This window comes from Giraffa tippelskirchi, chromosome 5 (genome assembly GCF_054371585.1).
Source record: "Giraffa tippelskirchi isolate mGirTip1 chromosome 5, T2T-mGirTip1v1.2.pri, whole genome shotgun sequence".
In the NCBI taxonomy this organism is placed as follows: domain Eukaryota; kingdom Metazoa; phylum Chordata; class Mammalia; order Artiodactyla; family Giraffidae; genus Giraffa; species Giraffa tippelskirchi.
This window is the reverse complement of record NC_137279.1, coordinates 105849667-105870764: the sequence shown is the minus strand read 5'-3', so window position 1 is coordinate 105870764 and position 21098 is coordinate 105849667. Positions and strand designations below refer to the sequence as shown.

The following is a 21098-nucleotide window of genomic DNA, read 5'->3' as shown; positions in this document are numbered from 1 at the left end:
TCATTCTGGTGGGGGAGAGAGAGGTAAATATAGGACAGCTGTGCAATTACAAGACACACTCAAATACAGAGCTAGAGAGAGGCACAGGGCATGGGTGGCTGGGGGACAGCAATCTGGGGGAACAGGGAGGGCCGTAGCCATAGTGGATGGCCCGAGTCACAGTGCTGGGGCCCCTCCCGTGGTTTCCACACAGCCACGTGGGACAGTTCAGTGCATGCTGCCAGTGGCCCAGCCCAAGCACACCTGCATCTGTCCACCTGCCTGCATCAGGACTCCGGGCTCAGAAGCTGTAGACAGAGGCATCTCAGCTGTCAAGACATGAGAATCAGAGGGTCAGTGCCTGAGCCTTCTGTCCCCTAGAGGACGGTTCTGAGGCACAGGGGACACAGAGGGCCCGCAGCAGTGCCTCCTCGAAGAACAGACTCTTTCTTCTCCCTCTCTCCTTCCCTGACTTTCCCCCCTGCTCCCTCAGTGCTGCTTTCTGAGCTCACTTCCCAAATCAGCCACTCACACCCAAGTCAACATCTCAAGTTTTGCTTTCAAGGGAACCTAACCTAAAGGGGTAGCCATGTGCTGCAGTGTGAGAGGGCAGAGCTGGGACAGGACAGCAACAAATACTGAGAAATGAGAAGCCGCGGAGTAGATCAGGGGCTGACTGGACCGGCACATTTGAGCTTGAGCTGTTGTCTGCATAGAATCTAGGGTCAACTACCATCCATCTGCCCAGGATGCTCTCAGACCACTCCAAACCTCCAACCCTTGTGTGCTTGGAGAGAGCAAGCTCGTTCTAATATTTGCTAATCAGGGCAGACGAATCAACAGAGTACTTTTCAAGGGTTATCAGAGGAGAGGCCATTGCCAGCTTCTCCTGAAAAAGGTGTCCTTTCTCAGGAGCTCCCAAGACTCTGATGGGTTGCAGTGCCCTCCTCATCCCACCAGTCCTCAAGCTGAAGGGCAGCTAACACAGGCAAATCACTGGCCAGCCTTTCCCTGGAAGCAGAGATCATTCCTTGTGATTATTACCTCATTGTATTTAATATGCAAATGAGGAATTAGAATTTAAAATGTGTCTTAAAGAGCAGGAGGTGTGGAATAGAATTTTACAGTAGGGAGGATAGGAAACCACTTACTATGTTGTGCCCCTGCCTGAACATAATAAGAGAAATGAAAATGAAAAAAAGGTAAAATGAGGGAAAGGGAGTTCCTTTCCCTTGCCAATTATAGTGGCAAGATAAGGAGGAGCTAAAAGTGAGGCAATTCAAAATTCACGGTGGAAGTCCTATTCCTATCTGCTAGAGGAAGGCCACAGATTGGACCATAAGCTTTCTAACCACTATCATGAAAAGGAAAACTGCCAGTTACAATATTTACAAAGTCCATAAGGGAAAGATGGAGGCAGGAGGAAAAAGGGATGATAGAGGACGAGATGGTTGGATGGCATCACTGAATCAGCGGACATGAGTTTGAGCAAGCTCTGGGAGATGGTGAAGGACAGGGAAGCCTGGTGTGCTTGGGGGTGCAAAGAGTCGGACATGACTGAGCAACTGAACAACAACAAGGTGGAAAGAAACCGGTCACTGAGGTAAAGCACAAGTCTTTGTAGTACTGAGACCACGGTAAAATTTCTCCACGGGTCCTAAGTAGAGAGGTTGCTGCCGGAAGTGATGAAGCGCGTCTGTAAACCTGTCCTTAGGGCTGTTCCTTAGGACATCCCTCAATGCAGACTGATGGCATTGTGACAAAACTGCAATTCAGTAAGAGCAACTCTCAGTTCAGTTCAGTTCAGTCGCTCAGTCATGTCCGACTCTTTGCGACCCCATGAATTGCAGCACGCCAGGCCTCCCCGTCCATCACCAGCTCCTGGAGTCTACCCAAATCCATGTCCATCAAATCGGTGATGCCATCCAACCATCTCATCCTCTGTCATCCCCTTCTCCTCCTGCCCCCAATCCTTCTCAGCATTAGGGTCTTTTCCAACGAGTCAACTCTTTGCATGAGGTGACCAAAGTATTGGAGTTTCAGCTTCAACATCAGTCCTTCCAATGAACAACCAGGACTGATCTCCTTTTGGATGGACTGGTTGAATCTTCTTGCAGTCCAGGGGACTCTCAAGAGTCTTCTCCAACACCACACTTCAAAAGCATCAATTCTTCGGCACTCAGCTTTCTTCACCATCCAACTCTCACATCTATACATGACCACTGGAAAAACCATAGCCTTGACTAGTCGGACCTTTGTTGGCAAAGTAATGTCTCTGCTTTTAAATATGCTATCTAGGTTGGTCATAACCTTCCTTCCAAGGAGTAAGTGTCTTTTAATTTCATGGCTGTAATCACCATCAGCAGCGATTTTGGAGCCCAAAAAAATAAAGTCTGCCACTGTTTCCACTGTTTCCCCATCTATCTGCCATGAAGTGATGGGACCAGATGCCATGATCTTAGTTTTCTGAACATTGAGTTTTAAGCCAACTTTTTCACTCTCCTCTTTCACTTTCATCAAGAGGCTCTTTAGTTCTTCTTCACTTTCTGCCATAAGGGTGGTGTCATCTGCATATCTGAGCTTATTGATATTTCTCCCGGCAATCTTGATTCCAGCTTGTGTTTCTTCCAGCCCAGCATTTCTTGTGATGTACTCTGCACATAAGTTAAATGAGCAGGGTGACAATATACATCCTTGACGTACTCCTTTTCCTATTTGGAACCAGTCTGTTGTTCCATGTCCAGTTCTAACTGTTGCTTCCCGACCTGCATACAGGTTTCTCAAGAGACAGGTCAGATGGTCTGGTATTCCCATCTCTTTCAGAATTTTCCACAGTTTATTGTGATCCACACAGTCAAAGGCTTTGGCATAGTTAATAAAGCAGAAATAGATGTTTTTCTGGAACTCTGTTGCTTTTTCAATGATCCATTGGATGTAGGCAATTTGATCTCTGGTTCCTCTGCCTTTTCTAAAACCAGCTTGAACATCTGGAAGTTCACGGTTCACGTATTGCTGAAGCCTGGCTTGGAGAATTTTGAGCATTACTTTACTAGCGTGTGAGATGAGTGCAATTGTGTAGTAGTTTGAACTCTATGGGGGTGATATTAGGATAGAGCCAGGTGTCACACTTGCTGAAGGTCTACTTAATTCATAATTCAGGGGTAGGTTCTCAGGGTACCTAAAGGAACATATAGACTGCATTCACGTCGGGCAATCTTCTGTAAATATTGTTTCATGCAGCTGAGCTCTTAGAAGTATCGGGCAGAAGAAAGTTTGAAATCATCATCTGGATGGTGGCTGGTCCAGGTGGCTGGTTAAACACAAAAGCACCTGCTCTAGCCATCCATCAGCCCACCCAGGCCGGATCTGACATCCTCTTGTGAAATGCTGAGGCCAGCCCCAGACGCCCACTGTGCCTGGGATGCAGACCTCCACAGTTTCCGTGGGCAGGCGGCCAAGATTCTCCTCAGAAAGTAACTTCATATTCTTTCTAACTCAGAGGCAAATGGGTGATTTAGGCCCCACGAGCTTTACATCATAAAGCATGGATGTAGCAATTTTAGACCACACACACAAAAAAATTGAAGCAGGGACCCCAAACCAGCTTCTGCCACAGGGAAAGAAAAGCCATTCAGTAAAGTGTCCCTGAAGTGGCTTGCTGTCAAAATGCCACTCCCCACGCACCTTCCAGGAGAGACAAAATTACTTAAAAAAGTACCTCTCTACTAAATGACTTGCAGAGGGTGATTACGAGCTACGAAGTGGATGAAAATGGGAAGATGTCTATCAAAAATGGTGGCTTGGTTTTAAAATCACTAACCAGAATCCTCACATAGAGTAGGTAGGTAGCAGAGGCAGTAATCCTCGTTGTTGTCTTAGTTGTTCAGTCACGACCAACTCTTTGAGACCCCATAGAGTAGAGCCCTTCAGGCTCCTCTGTCCATGTGGTTTTCCAGGCAAGAATACTGGAGTGGGTTGCCATTTCCTTTTTCAGAGGCTCTTCCTAAACCAGGGATTGAACCCAGGTCTCCTGCATTGCAGGCAGACTCTTTACCATCTGAGCCACCGGGACCTAGTTTTGTGCAAAGCTTCCACAGACTTTGCTCTGTTCTCTAACTGCAAGGGCACACGCCAGCCCAGCCCTAAGGGGTGGAAGTTCAAGAAAAGGAAACAGCAGGGACAAAGATTTAACTTTGGAAGAGGAACTAGAAAAGACAGTTGGCTGGATTTCGATAAATCACACAATCTTGAGGACTTCCTTCCAAGGCAGCGTGTCTGGGTCCCCACCCAATACAGTAATCCCCTCACAGCCCCCCTTACAGGTAGGCATGTAACTTTTCACTGAATGGTTTTTAGAGACAAGAGGATAACACCGAATAATAAAGCTCCCCTCATCACTGATGACTAACTGCTAATGACAAATGATGCCAGTTCAGTCTCTAAGCAATTTTTACCCAGTGACTCAACATAACACCAGAAGCAAGTCTATTCCTCCTTTGAAAGGCAAAACTTCCACATAATCCAAAGATAACTACTCAAGAGCTCCCTGTTGTCTTCTCCAAGTCTTCCATTAAGAGCCTATTTCCATATAAGGTAACTCCTCTCTGGATGAGGGTTGCCAGACTTAGCAAATACAAATGTGGGATGTCCAACTGAATTTGCGTTTCAGATAAATAAGGAATACTTTTTCAGTATAAGTATGCTTCATGTAATATTTGGGATGTATTTACACTGAAAAAGTATTCCTTATTTATCTGAAACTCAAATTCAACCAGGCATCTTGCATTTTAGGTAGCAGCTCTACTCTGGTTGCATTTTAGTTCGCAAATGTTTTTGAAAGGTAGTGCCTAGAACTTAAGGCATTGTTCCATTTGAACCTTCAAGCAGAGCTCAAGGTAGGTGAGAAAGTCTGATGGAAGGACGGTGGTAAGGGGAAGGAACGGGGACCCCCTCACCCCTTGACCAGCTCCCCACTACCCTAACCCATGCTTCTGTGTGAAGAACAGGGTAACACACCTTCCAGTGAAGGCAGGAAGCCTCTTCCCTGGCATACCATCTTGGGACCAGGGCACAAGGTCAGGCCAGGTGGGCACCTTTGGGTACCATCATGCTTGGCAGCCTTAACTTGGTAAAGCATCTCCTCCAACATCCCCAAGCCCCCTCTAGCTATTTCCATCTTCTGTGATGTGGCCACACTTCCTTGCTGTAATGGACTCTGCTGTCTCTATTCATTGTTGGAGGTATTTTCAGCCCGGATGATAGCATATTGGCACAAAACTACACACAATAACTGGTACCTCTCTCTCTACTTACCTCCCCTTCAATTTCCTTTGCTCTTCTGGCATCAATCTTCTCCCCTTCCTTTACAGCATTCCAGGTCTTTTGATACATTAAACTAGATTATAAACTCCTCTAGGGCAAGGGCTATGCATACTCTTAATATAGTAATAATGCCTCACTTTTGTAGAAAGCTTTTATTGCAAAAGCCTTGTCTCATTCCGTTTTCTTATTTTTCTCCTCACACTTTCACCCCAGTGTTGCTGCAGGAGTAAATGCTTGGAAGTCACTCCTGGTTTGGAATCAGGGCCAGTTCTAGGCATTTAAGGACACTTTCTGTTATCTCCCATTTTGGTCTTTGAGGCCAGAGGTCACAGAACACAGCCTTTGGCAGGACCATACTTAACCCATTCCAGGCAGATAAGGCCCCTTTCTGTTTTTGAAACGTGTCAGATGGGCATTCCACAACTTCCCTCATGGTCTCACTGAATGACTTTCACTCATCAGGAAATGAAGGCTTCCTCTCCCTCACCCCTACCTTTTTAACTCTTAATTCCATTCTCTAATTTTATGATTAAATCTTAAAGTTCTTTTTGATTAGTAATCCCATGTTTAACTTCAATAGGAGAAATAGATACCTGGAACCAATACAAAGGAAACGTAGTGAAAATGATCAGTGGAATGAAATTGCTATGGAGCATATTCTTTTGCTGGCCATTCTGCTAAAGTAGCACCAGGGTCATCTGCAGAGAAAGAGAGAGAGGCAGAGAGAAAGTGAGGGGGAGAGAGAGAGAGAGAGAGAATGGGCTGATGGAGGCAGCAAAAATAACACACAGGGTCTGGGTGAATCTTAGGATAATCAGGAAATTCATTCACGGGGACCTTTTGACATTTGCATGTTCACCTTTAAACAGTAAGGCAATTTTACCAATCTCAGCAGGAAAACCTGTTAGAAGTGAGAGTGTAGGACCCTCAGGGGTTTTCAGGGGCAACGCCTGCAGACAGATCCCTGTAATCAAGAGACAGTAATGGTTGGCTGTTGTGACCAGAGCCTCTGACGGTCTCCGTGATCTGGCAGGAAACCTACAGAGGTGGGACTCCCCTCCTTGGGGATGGGTGTGGATCAGAGTTACTGGTGACTGAACCTTCCTGCCCCAGGCAAGCCTACAGACTATGCAAACTGAGAAAAACTGGTTGGGGCAAAAGTCTTACCTATACATGGGGTTACTCACTCTGGAAAACAGTAATAAAAGTTTTTCATAATGAAAGCGTCATCACATTTCAGAGTTATGACTTAACACATTGTGTTGGTCTGCTTCAGTGCTGTGTTCGTTTAGCTCGAAACATATTTTATCCTCTGGTAGTCAGGGCTATGCAAAGGGTGTGGTGCTATGTCCAAGCACCTGTAGATATTAATTTAGGCTCATCTTCTGCTACATAAACGGTTATCTAGGGCTGACTCTCATGACATGACACAGTTGACTACCCACTACCAAGAGACCATCCACTTTTGTCCTCATTGTACTGGCCCTGCCTGGACAGTCTTATTTCTTCTTTCCATTTCAACTAACTACTGTGGTTTCAATGACTGTAAGATGCACCATTAATTTAATAACATCTGGGTGTGGGGAAGGGAGGAGAGAAGAACCCCTTCCACGCTGAATACATAATGTCTATTGTTGGCTCATCCGTCCACCTCACAGCTAGAGACCTGCTGGTCGTTCAAGACTCAGTTCACAGTCATCCCCACTGAGCTTTTTTGGACAAGCTTCCTCAGGACTGACCACTCTCTTGTGTCACAACTGTATCTGGCAGTGCTGTCACACCTACTGAGTCAGGATGCATAGACTGTAAGCCCCTCAAGGACAGGAGCGGTTATATTTACCTCTGTTTTTCCAGGGTGGAGCCCAGTAAGTGGCATTAATTCACTCCACAAATATTTACTGAAGACCTACCATGTGCCAAGCACACTTCCTGACTTGCACTTTGTTTGTTAAAGAGTTTTTAGCAAACATCGACTCTACAGTGATGTGAGAGACATAAAACGAGCATACGACAGTCTCTCTCGTCCACTATTAGACAGAGATGGGAGCACTGTGTTTGCTGTCATCTTGAGCTGATATAACAAATATTATGAACTGGATGGCTTAAACAACAGACAATTATGTCTCCCACTTCTGGAGGCTGTGAAGTCTAAGATCAAGATGCTGGTCCATTCAGTACCTGGTGAGGGCCTTCTCCTGGTTTGCAGACAAATGCCTTCTTGCTGTACCCTCACAGGGCATAGATATAGATATAATGCCTCTCACGTCTCTACTTATAAGGGCACTAATCCCATGCATGAGGGCTCCATCCTCCGGACTTAATTACTCCCCGAAGTTCCCACCTCCAAATACCTTTGGAGATTAGGGCTTCAACATATGAATTTGGTGGGGGGACACAGTACATTCAGTGCGTAGCATGGGCTAAACTGAATGTGACCAAGTGCCAGAATGTGTGCTTCAGATGTTAAGCACTGTGGGTAGTTAAGAAAGGGAAAGATTTGAGCTTCTGGAGGGGTCAGGTCTTACTCTTCTCTGTAGTTTCAGCATCTCTCAAGGCCTAACATGAGGCTTGCATTTAAGGTTGATTGAATTAAATTGAGACTTCCCAGAGAAATTCCAGAGGATTCCATGGGATGGGAAATGCAAAGGAACTGCTGGGTGGGTGAATAGCATGAATATAGGCTTGATGACAAAAATAAATTAAAAAAAAATTTTTTAGCACGTTAAAACATATATAACCTTTTGTTGTTGTTTAGTTGCTAAGTATTCTCTGACTTTTTGTGACCCTATGGACTGTAGCCTGCCAGGCTCCTCTGTCCATGGGATTCTCCAGACAAGAATACTGGAGTGCGTTGCCATTTCCTTCTTCAGGGGATCTTCCCAACTGAGGGATTGCACTGGAGTCTCCTGCATTGGAAGGCAAATTCTTTACCACTGAGAAACTAGAAAGTCCCATATATAACACAGAATCTACCATTTTAACTGTTTTTAAAGTCTACAGTCCAATGGTATTAAGTACATTCACATTATTGGCCCATCAGGGACGAATTTTTAAGTCTCTTGCAGATGGGTTCATACCTGGCTAAAGGCACTTTTGTTAGTGGAAATAAGAAACACTTGCTAGCGGAAATAACGATGTACTGGAGTAAAAGCAATGCTTCTCTCCCCAGTTGGGGCAGTTTCCCATTAACATCTGTGATTTGTTTTGCATATATTAATGAGAGGCTGTGGCACGGGAGGGGGGTGGGGGCGCGGGGCACCAGTGCTGTGTTTGAATTATCCTTGAGAAGTTTTAAACAATGAACACTAAAAATTTTCCCCTAATACTGGGTCTTTTGTATTCAAATTAAAAGCACAAAGCCCCATTGTGGGGGAAGAAAAGAATCTTTATTGGCAACCAGTTCTGTCCACTTAAAGCAATAAATAAAAAGTTTAGAGAGTACATTCCATATTAAGTACTGAAGCTATTAATACACTTGGGTTCTGAGCGTCCGCATCCCCCCCACCCTGGGTCTATTTGTGGGAAGTGTTAATCAGTGCCATAGGCACCCCAGAGAAGGAAGGAAGGAGGTGGGCGAGGGGAGGCGAGGCCTACCCAACCACAGGGCAGTGAGCGGAGCCTGTGAGATCTGGGTTTTGGTCTTGACACTTCTCTGTGAATCTTCGGGCAAGGCACCCAAACACTTCACGCCTCTGCACCTTGGAGGCTGGAATCCCCGGAGTTTACAGTCCTTTCATCTCTTTCAGTCCTATCTGGATAATATTTAGCCAAGTCCTAGCGACTGGTTGGTGGGTGCTTCGTTCGGGACGAGTGGGAGACCGTGCGGGGAGTTAGCTGAGGGACCCGGAGGCCCACGTGGGGACTCCAGAGTGGTGGGACGCGGGGTGGCTCGGAATGGCGCTCAAGCGATGGGATTTCCAGACGAGTCTTTCCAAGGCCAACTTTTAAAGGTCGGAGGAAAGTTTGTGGCGGGGCGGGGGCCCCGAAGGGGGAGAGCCGGGTGGGCTCCGACGCCTCCTCCCCTTTAAGCGGGTGGTCCCAGCGCTGCCTCCGTTACCTGGAGCGGGGAGGGGCTTGGGAAAGTTTGTGTTTGTTGCTGGCAAAGCGCCGGATGGGAGGCGCGGGCGGGCGGGCGCTGCGGTTCTTCCCTCCTGCTTTCGGGAAGCGATCGGGGCTGCAAGCTCGGCTCGGCGGGGCGGCCCTGGCGCCCGGCTCCCGGTGCCCGGCCGGCTGGAGAAGGCGGGCAGAGGCGGGCGGGAGCGGAGCGGAGCGAGGGGCGCACGTCCGCCCCAGCGCTGGGATTTCTCGGCTCGCGAGGAGAGCGGAGCAGGCGCGCGGCCCAGGCGGAGGAGCGCTGACTCTGGAGCAGCCGGAGCTGGAGGAGGAGGAGGAGGAGAGGCGGCGGGGAAGGAGGAGGAGGGGGAGAGTCACTCCCGCCCGGCGAGCATGGGGCGCCTGGCGCCGAGGCCGCTGCTGCTGGCGCTCCTGTCGCTGGGTGAGTGCGAGCGGGGCCCGGTGAGGCGCAGGGGGCTTGGCCGGGCGCGGGAGGACCGGCGGGGCGCGGCTGCCGCGCGCGGCCTGGAGCGGCGACGGGGCCGGGGCCGCTCCCGGGAGACCTGGCCGGGGTCCGCGGGCGGCAGGGCCCGGCTGGGGAGAGGGCTCGGGGCCGCCTGGAGCCGGGCGCGGGGTGCGAGTCGCCGTCCTGTAGGCCGAGCCTCGCCCCCATGTGCGGGGGGGAGTGGCCCGCGGCCGGCTTTCCCCGGCCCTCCCTACCTGTTAATCGCCAGCTGCCGGCTCACCTTGAACTCCCGGCCCGGAAGGTGCCTGCGGTCCCGGCCCTGGTCCCGGGCTTGGGAGCGGAAATCTGCGGCTTTGATCTGCCTCGCCATGGCCGAGAGCGGCAGAACCGCGCTCCGCACACACTACCCCGCGCCCAGCTGCCTTTCCAGGGAAGCGAGAGGATCCACCAACTTCCTTCTCAGAAGGTCACCGGCTGGCCCGAGCGCTAGTCAGAATGGGTGTGCGGGGCCCTCCGTTGTGTTAGATGTAACTAGCTCTTCTGCCTCAGTCTTCTCCTTCAGCTCCTGTAGAAGCTGCCTCGCTGCATATTTGCACACAAAGACCTGGGTGCCTTGGCTTCTTCAACTTTTCGTACCTGTTACTTTTCTCCCTTGCTGTCCTCTCTCTTCCACACTCTCTAAACCTCGGTGCCTCCTGATCATTTGACCCAGCGCCCTCCACCCAACCCAAGGAATCTTTGGTGTTTCCCCCCGCCCCCATCTTTCATACACACAGACACCATCTTCACCTCGTATAATGTGGTTATATTAGTATAACCAAGTGGTTATTAGCCACAGAAATCATCTGCTTCTTGAGTGCCCACCCTGGATCAGGGAGGCTGACTCCTAAAATCTGTTCTTGAAGCCTTTAGTCACTGTCAACCAGAACAGAAGGAATCCTGTGACCTACGTGGGGATTTTCTTCCTCACCCCTGGAGATGGCAGAACTAAATCTTTTATAAAGCCACACAGTGTGTGGTGTGCAGGCCCCAGCTGCACACAGACTAAGTGACTACACTGCACTTATGGTCAGAGGGTCCCAGTGGAGGCCTTCCATTGCCACTCCCAGCCTGGCATCAGGTCTCACACTGTCCCCACCCCTGTTACTCCTGCTGCTGGTGGGGGCCAGCCTTTCTAGCTGCTACTGTGTTTTCTTCCTTCCCCTCTGAGGGATTTTCTGGAACTTCCTTCCTAAGAGAGCTCACCCAGCCACCACATTGCTTTAGATGCCACCAGGTGCAGAAAGCTTGCACATTTCACTTGATTTTGTGGCATCTGTTCTATGCTCTCAGATCCTAGTGCTTTTATTCTCTTCCTTTCACTCTGGGACCCTTGTCGGTTTTCCCTTTGTTGCACACCACTGATGATAGTCCACACCCATTACATAATTGGCTGATGTGTCTGGGTCAGGCAGGGCCACGGCCACTGGTTGCACTGATTGTGCACTGTACAACTCTAGGAACAACTCTAGGAGCTGCTGTCACTTTCTGCCTGTGTGAATGACCCTCCCTAGAGTTGTGCAATTCACAACCGTTGCACTAGCTAAGTGGGTAGGGCCAGGTAGAAATCTGAAAAGAATGTCCTTGAGTAACTATGGTAAGAGGAAAAAAGAGAAAGGGCAAAGAGAGACTAACAAAAGCAAAAACAGAAGTGGGGAAAGCCCAGCTTGGGTAGCTTTGAGGTATACCAGTCCACCCTACCTGGCTGGATGTCTCATGTCACCTATGCACAGGGAATGTCTCTGGTGTCACCAGTCAATGCCTTGTCCCCTAACAGTTACTGAACTTCATGTTTATGTGATAACTCTGCCATACTGAATCTCACTTGGTGTGGCTTCAGTTTGACCTCCCAGATGCCCTCCCTGTGATACTCTACGCTGTACTGATTCCTGCCACCCAGTGTGTTGATAAGCTAGATCATCTTTCCTCTTGTATTGCAACCTGGGCATAATCTTACTGTCACTCTCTTTGACCTCCACATTCACTCTGTCTCTCAGCTCTGTCGCTTTCCCCATAGTGCAGACTCCAGCATCTTCTGTTCTTCCTTTATCTAAAGCTACTGTCCTAGCCCCAGTTCTGACAGCTCCCCACACAGATCTGACATCTTCCTGTTTGACTTTTTCCACTGGCCTCCCTTCGGATTGTTTTTGGAGGTGCCACCTTTATTCCATGATCCCTTATGATTTTCTTCTGAGGATGTTCTGCCCCTTGTATTCTCTCCCCTGCTACTTCTCTCTGAGTAGGGACTCTCTCATTGTAAGGAACTTGTTTGCTACCCTTTACATTGAATGTATGTAAACCTTCTGGCCTTTCCATTTCTCCTGACCTGGAAAAGTGTCTCCTGCTACTCCCCTCTTACCTGTCTATTTCCTTTCCCCCTTAAAACTGCTTCCTGCATAAAGCTTCTCTAAATGAGTCTACCTATCTCGATCACAGCAGAACACACTCAGCTTCAGGTTTTCACTCCTATGGCCTGTGTCTGACCTGTCTCATCCATCCATTTATTACAGCATTTCTTGAATGCCCACTGTGTCAATAAGAGTGTCCCAGACAAATGACCAAGACGTAGTGTCTCACTGAGTGGGCAGTTGGGATGGGCGGACAGTTAATAATAAAAGCTAACTACAAGCCAGAATGACATACCTGACATAGAAACCAGGTGCTGATAGGAAGCAAGGAAGAGGATGATTAATTTTGACTTGGGATTGAGGTTGATTTTGCTGAATAGGTGACATTTGAGCTGGGCCTTGAGGATAATTAGTATTTTGAGAGAAAGGATGGGAGAGGCTTCCAGGCTCCGGGGAAAGGCATCCAGTGTGGCTGAGTGGAAGGACATGGTTCATTCAGAAAGGGCATGGAAGTTCCATGAAACTGGAGGAGGAAGGAGGATACACTAGGAGGGCAAATTGGAAAAGTGGGTCTGGGTTGGATTCTGAAAGCTGTTCCTGCAGTGCTGAAGTCCTTGCCATTTGGATGGGCTTGTTGGCCTTGTGGGTGCTGCCACACAACTGTGCTTCTCCCATCAGAGCACTTATTTATCTCACTATGTATGATTTTTCCTGCTCTAAATCCCCACTCTGATTATATCCCTTGAGGCAGGGACCAGTTGGTATTGTTTGCTATAGTGTTCCTCATACTGAGTGTCCGGCACAGAGTAGGTGTTTGGTAAATACTGGCTGCCTGAATGAGTGCATGTATTTATCATTTTACCTATGGGTTATGGTCTGCCATTGCAAATTCGCATTGTGAGATTGATACAGCATGGTGATGTGTTTGAGGAGGTCAGTGCTAGTGTGCAGCGTGAATTAGAGAGTGGGAGGTATGAAGACTCTGGAGAGGGGTTAAGATAGTCTCTTCATGTGCATCTTTTAAAAAAAAAGTTGCACATCCATCAAAATAGTTTCTAAACAACAAAAACATTACACCTGTTTTAAAATCCAAATTTCATAGATGGGTACTGTATTATTCTATTGGGTAGGCTGAATTGTTCTCACAAGTAGACTGAAAGCACAGTGGTTCAAACAACAGAAGTGTCTTTCCTAGCCATTCTTGGTGGGTGGGGGAGTGAGTTGGGGATATTTCCAGTGAAATGGTTGGGTGGGATTGCTGTTCCACATGGGCATTCTGAGCTCCCAGTCTGATGGTTGTTTTGCTGTCTTTAGCCCGTAGTTTCTAAGTTCACCTGGGTTGTCATCATCACCTTTCCAGCCCTGTAAATAGGGGGCTTCCCAGGTGGCTCAGTGGTAAAGAATCCGCCTGCCAATGCGGGAGACACTGGAGATGCAGGTTTGATCCCTGGGTCAGGAAGATCCCCCGGAGTAGAAAATGGCAACCCACTCCAGTATTCTTGCCTGGAAAATCCCCTGGACAGAGGACCCTGGCAGGCTACAGTCCATAGGGTTGCAGAGAGTCAGATACAACTGAGTGACTGAGCGCATAGCACAAAGGGAAAAGAGCACGGAGGAGGCTACCTCTAGCCCTAGAGGCTTCCTGGGCTAAGCTGGGAAGTGGCTCCTATCACTTCTGCATACACTTCATGGCAGAGGATTTGGTCCAGGCCACACTAGCTGCCCGGGAGGCTGGGAAATGCAGAGGAAGCTGGTAGCAGTGTGCTGACCACTATGGAAGAAGAGAAGAACAGATCTGGGGGACAGCTGGCTGTCTTGGTGTCACTTATAAAGAATATAAGGTAAAAGGATGAACATGCCCACCCTCCCACTGCCCAGGCATAGCCACTTATATATAATGTACATGAGTCCATATACTAAATATTGTGTTTGATTTATATATATCTATAATTTTATTTATTTTTTTATGGCTGTGCTGGCTCTTTGTTGCTGTACGAGTGCTTTCTCTAGCTGTGGAGAGTGGGTGGGCTACTCCTGGTTGTGACGTACAGGCTGCTGGATGCGGTGGCTTCTCTTGTGGAGCCTGGGCTGTAGGGCACATGGGATTGGTAGTTAGGGCTACTGAGCACAGTCTCAATAGTAGAGGCGCACAAGCTTAGTTGCTCTGTGTCATGTGGGATCCTCCTAGATAAGTGATCAAACCTGTGTCTCCTGCATTGGTAGGTGGATTCTTTACCAGTGAGCCACCGAGGAAGCCCTGTTTGGTCTTTTTTCATAGCTTCTGCACAGAGTTCCACTCGGAACAGGCCCAGAGTAATAATAGCTGCTATTTATAACATGCATACCAAGCATCAGACTGTTGAATTCTCTTGACAACAGTTTGAGAAAAGTACTGCTATTTTCTCCATGTTACAGATGAGGAAACTGCCAGCCAGAAAAATTGAATAACTTGTCTGGATTCATACAACTAATCCATGATTGAGCCAGGATTTGACCACAGGACCCAAATTTGGTCTCTGCTGAGCTAGGATTGACTGAGGTATGCCATCATCTTAGGCTGTGTACCCTGCAAGATTAGTTTAAGTGAAAAAGGATGCAAGTGGTTTGAAAGCAAAAGTATAGTTACAAAGAAGAAGGTCTGGGGTGAGTGCAGCCCAGGCAGGATTCCTGAAGGGAGGGGCCATGTCAGGATGTGCCTGAGAGATGTGGCAGCTCTGTAATCCCTAAGGCATCACCACCCTGCTCTGAGGACAGGGACCGAACTGCAGCTTCCTCCAGAAAGCGCTGGAGGAGGAAGGCTGGCGGAGGAACCCTAGTCAATCCATCCAGCTCCGTGGTCTTTGAAGTGCTGTGGCCTTCAGAGAGTCCTCAGCTCTCATTTTAGCCTTGTTAACAGAATTCCTGTATCTGCCAAGCTGATGAATTCCTGCCCTGGCTATAATTATTCTTATTAGCCTGCCGAATAGGAACTCTAGTCATCGACGATCATTCCTTACAAGGCAGTTGGGCTAGTCGGCGTGTATAGGGCTATTTTGTTGCTGTGCTGAGCTGCCGAGTTGATTTCTACCCCATAGACTGAATGTACATTTCCATACTGGCGCTGTGTCTCACAGTTGAAGAAGGTGTGTGCTTATCTGTCAGTGTATGTCTGTGTCTCACTTTATCAAATGAAGTTGGGGGAAGCTGTCAGGGCAGTTCATAGCTGTTCGGTTTAATTGCCTTGATTCCTTAAAGGCAGGGTAGCAAGGCCATTTGACACTCTGCTTTGGGAAAATAACTTGAACTGGCAAAAAATTTGTCATAATTTATCTTCTGGAAAAGGCAAAGTGCTGTAGTTGGCACACCCAGTGCTTTTTAGATCTTGGAATATTTTCCTCCATACCAACTGTAGTCTTTGTGAAGCAACAGAATTAGACCCAGTAGTTAACACTCTCATGGACCAACAGTGTGATTTCCAGGATCTAGAGATACTGGCACTGTGGGCAGATTTGTGTTCTTCAAAGTGTTGATTTCCCCCCAACACTCACAGTGTGTTCGTACTGGATTATGCAGTCTCTAAGCAGCTGGATTCAAGTTTAAATATGATGTTCTGGGAGCTCAACTGCATCCTACTTTGCACTGTTATAAGTGGCTAAATGTGAAAGCATTGACATCCCTCAGGATGTTGCAGGGCGTTGGAGAAACAGTGTTTGGCTTAGAGTTGCTCTTGTCTAGGATGAATTTGCCTTAGAACTGTGAAGAACAGCATTGTGCATGAGGGTTCAGGGGACTTTTCAGAATGGGTACTACCTTGGAATCCGAATGAAATAGAGGCAGCAGTGTAGACAGATGGGTTACTTCTCAGACCTTAAAAGTGACAGCAGGACTTCCCTGGTGGTCCACTGGTTAAGAATCTGCCTGCCAATGCAGGAGAGATGAGTACCATCCCTGGTCCAGGAAGATTCCACATGCTGCGGAGCGACTGGGTCCATGTGCCACAACTACTAAGACTGTGTTCTAGAGTCCAAGGGCCACAATTACTGAAGCCCGTGTGCCCTAGAGCCTGTGTTCGCAACAAGAGAAGCCACCGCAATGAGAAGCACAAGCATCACAACTAGAGAGTAGCTCACTAGCTGCAACAAAGATCCAGCACGGCCATAAATAATAATTTTAAAAAAGTGATACTAAGCCAAGAACATCCTTATAATGGTTCTTCCTTGTTGTTACTTAGGGTTAGACTGGACCAAACTTCCCAGCTTGTGGGTCATGGTAAGGGACCCACATGGGGTTCGAGTGGGTTGTAGGTGTATCATGATACTGACACCCTCAGCCTCTGGAACTCACAGGTCAGAGCTGCCTCAAAACCAGAAGCCTTGTCTACCCTGACAGCCATAGAGCTAGTACCTTTTCCTGTGTGTGCTGTGATCAGATGGGATTGGTGGTTCTCCCTCTTACCTGGGGAGAGCCTTGCAGCCCCTGAACCCCAGCCTGGCCTTGGGATGAGTAGTTTCAAGCTGGAAGATGAGAAGCTAAGTGACATGGCATGTTGCTCATTGGTTTATTTAGTGAATATTGAGAGTGCCTACAGCTCCAGGCCAAGCATTGTTCTCAGCTCTGGGGATGCTGCATCGCACAGAGCCAGCTCAGCTCTGCCCTCCAAGGATGGGACAGGATGGACTCAATGTGTGGTTGATGGTGTCCCCAGAAAGTGCAGCACCACCTGCACTGGATAATAGAGGCAAGTGTCAAGTTCATAGGAATGCCTGTAGCAAGGAGACAGGAAATGGGAGGGAGAGTTCTCAAAGGAGTAGTCCCAGGGAGGAGAACCAGGAGATCACTGTCAGAAGCCAAGCAGAGGTGGATGCTGTAGATTTGTTAAAGGACAGATGGTCAGTGGGCTTCCCTAGTGGCTCAGTGGTAAAGAATAGCCTGCCAGTGTGGGAGTCACGGGTTTGATCCCTGGTCTGGGAAGATCCCACATGCCATGGAACAACGAAGCCCATGTGCCACAACTGTGGAGCCTGTGCTCTAGAGCCCGGGAACGAAAACTACTGAAGCCCACGTACCCTGGAATCCATGCTCTGTAACAAGAGAAGCCACCACAATGAGAAGGCTGTGCTTTGCAATGAAGAGTAGCCCCCCTGCTCACTGCAACTAGAGAAAGCCCATGCAGCAATGAAGACCCAGCACAGCCAAAATATATATATGTGTGTGTGTGTATATATATATATGTATATATATATATGGACTTCCCTGGTAGCTCAGCTGGTAAAGAATCTGCCTGCAGTGTGGGAGACCTGGGTTCAATCCCTGGGTCGAGAAGATCCCCTGGAGGAGGGCATGACAACCCACTCCAGTATTCTTGCCTGAAAAATCCCCATGGACAGAGGAGCCTGGCAGGCTACAGTCTATAGGGTCGCAAAGAGTTGGATATGACTAAGCGACTGAGCACTGCACAACATATATACGGACAGAGCGCTCAAGTGCTGCAGGAAACCAGAGAGAGAAAGAGAAGGCTTAGATTTGGAGACTGTGGAGAGGATGGAAATGGGGAGGTGGTGGGGACGGGACGGGAGCTGTAAGGTGTGGGCACCTGGTTTCTGCAATGCTTTCAGCCTGTTTAGCCCTGAGAGTGGCAGCAGAGTCCCCAGACATGTCAGCTAGAGGTCACTATATGTTCCCTTGCATTCTTTGTGTACATTTTTAAAAGTTTGTCTCGTCCACGAGACAAACTTTGGTGTCCTTGTCCACGTTGACTGGTGGAATTAACCTCTCTGACAGCTGCTTTGAGGCAGACCCACTTAGCCTGGTCTCCTGACCTTCTCTACCAGGTTCAGCAGCTGAGGAGCAAGGCAGGGACATGGTGTGATCTCTCCATGAGAGGAGGGTGCAGGAATCCATAAAAAGTTCTGACAGCATCACGGAGACAATTGGCCAATGGGTCCAGGTGGGACTGGCAGCTGAGAGGCTGGAAGGCCTGGTGAATCACAGAAGGTTTGAGGGCTGGAGGACAAGATGAAGGTAAAAAAAGGAGATTCCGAGGTCCAAGGGAATGAGTGGGCCAGGAAGGTAGGAGGTGAGGGTTGAAAGAGGTAACTTCTGAGTCCAGGGTCTCAGAAATACAGATCTGAGGGGTAGTAGGCCTGGTGGGTAGTAGCCAAAGTCTTCACCTCTCACATCGTTTTGGCCAGTTCCTCTCTAACTTCTGACTGGGTTGGGCTGAATGGATTAAGAGACAAAGGTGTGAGGTTTTAGAAGCATTTGTCCCAGGTATTGTAGGGACAAGGTCTTAACCTGTGACGAAGATGAATGGGGTTTGGGAGTAGGTGTGCTGGGGAGGAACCAACATTAGGATGAGGGTTATTCCTCCTTAAGAAATTCCTTCCTTACATGTGTATGTATGGCTGAGTCCCTTTGCTGTCCACCTGAAACTGTTACAACATTGTTAATCGGCTCTGTGCTGTGCTGTGCTTAGTCGCTTAGTCGTGTCCCACTCTTTGTGACCCCATGGACTATAGCCCGCCAGGCTTCTCTGTCCGTGGGGGTTCTCCAGGCAAGAATCCTGGAGTGGGTTGCCATGCCTTCCTCCAGGGGATCTTCCCGACCCAGGGATTGAACCCAGGTCTCCCGCATTGCAGGCGGATTCTTTACCACCTGAGCTACTAGGGAAGCCCATTAATCGGCTCTATGCTATGCTATGCTATGCTATGCTAAGTCGCTTCAGTCGTGTCCGACTCTGTGCGACCCCAAAGACGGCAGCTCACCAGGCTCTGCCGTCCCTAGGATTCTCCAGGCAAGAATACTGGAGTGGGTTGCCATTTCTTTCTCCAGTGCATGAAAGGGAAAAGTGAAAGCTCTCCAATACAAAATTTAAATAAAAAAGAAATTCCTTCGTACCTTTTATATAGCACTTATTTTGTGCCAGGCACTGTATTTTCCATTTATTAACTTATTCAGTAGGCTTCATAACCCAGTGTTGTTCAGTCGCTCAGTCGTGTCTGACTCTTTTTGACCCCATGGATTGTAGCACGCCAGGCTTCCCTGTCCTTCACTATCTCCTGGTGTTTGCTCAGGCTCGTGTCCATTGAGTCGATAATGCCATCCAACCATCTTATCCTCTGTTGCCCCCTTTCTCCTCCGGCTCTCAAATCTTTCCCAACATCAGGGTCTTTCAACCCAACAAGGTAGGTATATAACCCGATGAGGTAGGAACTATCATGACCTCCATTTGATAGAAGAGAAAACTGAGTCGCAGAGAGGTGAAGTAACTTATTCAAAGTCACACAGTAAGTGGGTGAGCTGCTGTGGTTCAAGCCCAGACAGCCTGGTTCCAGAGTCTGGGCTTATTACCACAACACACTGTTCTGCCTCTCTGTTTTAGTCCAGATACTCAGTCAAACACATATGTGAAAACACAGAAAGGAATTGATGCAGTTAGTTAAGATGTGATAACATTTGTGTCCTCGTCTTTAAAAACAGGAGGCTGGGATTCTGGCCCTTGATCTTTTACTCACTGGTTTTGTGACCTTGAACAAGTTGCTGAATAGCTCTCAGCTTCTGTAAAGAGGCTGGGCTAGGTGATTGCCAGGCCTCAGTTCATCTCCAGAATTCTTTGAGTTCACACTGACCCCTGCTGTGGGCCAGATGGGCTGCTTAGTCCAGCCCTGGCTCCTTGCTCATCTTTCCCACCACTCCTGTCTGCAGCCTAGGCCTTTTATCTCTCACCTGCCTGGCACCTCTCCACAATGGGGCTTTGGTGCCTCAGAGGGCTTGGGAACTGTTGGCTGTTTTGTCATGCTGCAGCATTTATGTCCTCCTAGCCCATCCCATGCCCTGAAACTGGCCTCTCTCCTCATAGTGCTCTAGATTACTGAGATGTCCCTACCATGGACTAACTGCGATTTCCAGTGGACCTCTGAGAAGAGTCACAGAAACAGTAAAACTGATCAAGGTTTCTAGATGGCAGTTTGCTGTTGTTTAGTCGCTAAGTCCCCATGGACTGCAGCACACCAGGCTTCCCTGTCCTTACTCGCCTCCCAGAGTTTGCTCAAACTCATGTCCATTGAGTTGGTGATGCCATCCAACCATCTCGTCCTCTGTCGCCCTCTTCTCCCTTTGCCTTCATTCGTTCCCAGCAAGCCATTCCTTATTACTGATTGTGTGTGTGTGTGTGTAAGTTTTGTTGAGGACCTCAGCCACAAGTAAGTTTCAGTTGAGTAATATGTGTTTTTTTCCCCATTTAGAACTGACCTTGAATCAGTAGATGGTTATGCACCACTGGTTCTCCTTTTCCTGACACCCCCATACCACAGCGAGAAGAGACACAGACATCTTTAGCTGGGTCCAAATTTGACACTACTTTGGATTTTTCCACACTCCAATAGAGTAGGAGAGTTGAAATTCCAACATCTCCAATCCATAGCCTTAGTTGGCTGAGCAATGTGTTCTAACGTTTGTGGCCTTTCTTCCTTTTCATCGTCTTAGTCTGAAAGGGCAAGGTGCAAATGATGTTGGCTACAATAGCAATGGAAAGGATACATTCTCAAAAACTCCATATTGTTGGTAGGAGCCTGTGTTACGACCTCAGTCCTCACTGCATGCTGGCTGCTGCCCAGCCCTCCTGGCTACTCTGAGGTGCACCCACAGGTGGTGTTGACCCATGTCCTGGACGTGGGTCTTTCTGAGGCTCATCAAGGACCCTCGTCAAGCTTCCCAGGTGGTGCTAGTGGTAAATAACCTGCCTGCCAATGCAAGAGACATAAGAGATGCGAGTTCGATCCCTGAGTCGGGAAGATTCCCTGGAGAAAGGCATGGCAACCCACTCCAGTATTGTTGCCTGGAGAATCCCATGGACCAAGGAGCCTGGTGGGCTACAGTCCATAGGATCACACAGAGTTGGACACAATTGAAAC

General features: G+C 48.4%; 1 protein-coding gene across 4 annotated transcripts in view; it reads left to right on the top strand.

Moving 5' to 3' along the window:
* PTGFRN (prostaglandin F2 receptor inhibitor) overlaps nt 1-21098 on the top strand; it is a 147225-nt gene that overhangs the window by 52996 nt on the left and 73131 nt on the right. For 2 of the 4 annotated variants that reach the window (XR_014055232.1, XM_081495375.1), the window contains exon 1: nt 9382-9796. The exons of the other annotated variants lie outside the window; for them this stretch is intronic. Coding sequence is in view for 1 of the 2 variants with exons in the window: in XM_081495375.1 (XP_081351501.1) it covers nt 9748-9796 (49 nt within the window). In the remaining variant the exon portion in view is untranslated. Of the gene's footprint in view, nt 1-9381; nt 9797-21098 lie in introns of those variants that run through there. 4 annotated transcript variants of the gene reach the window in all.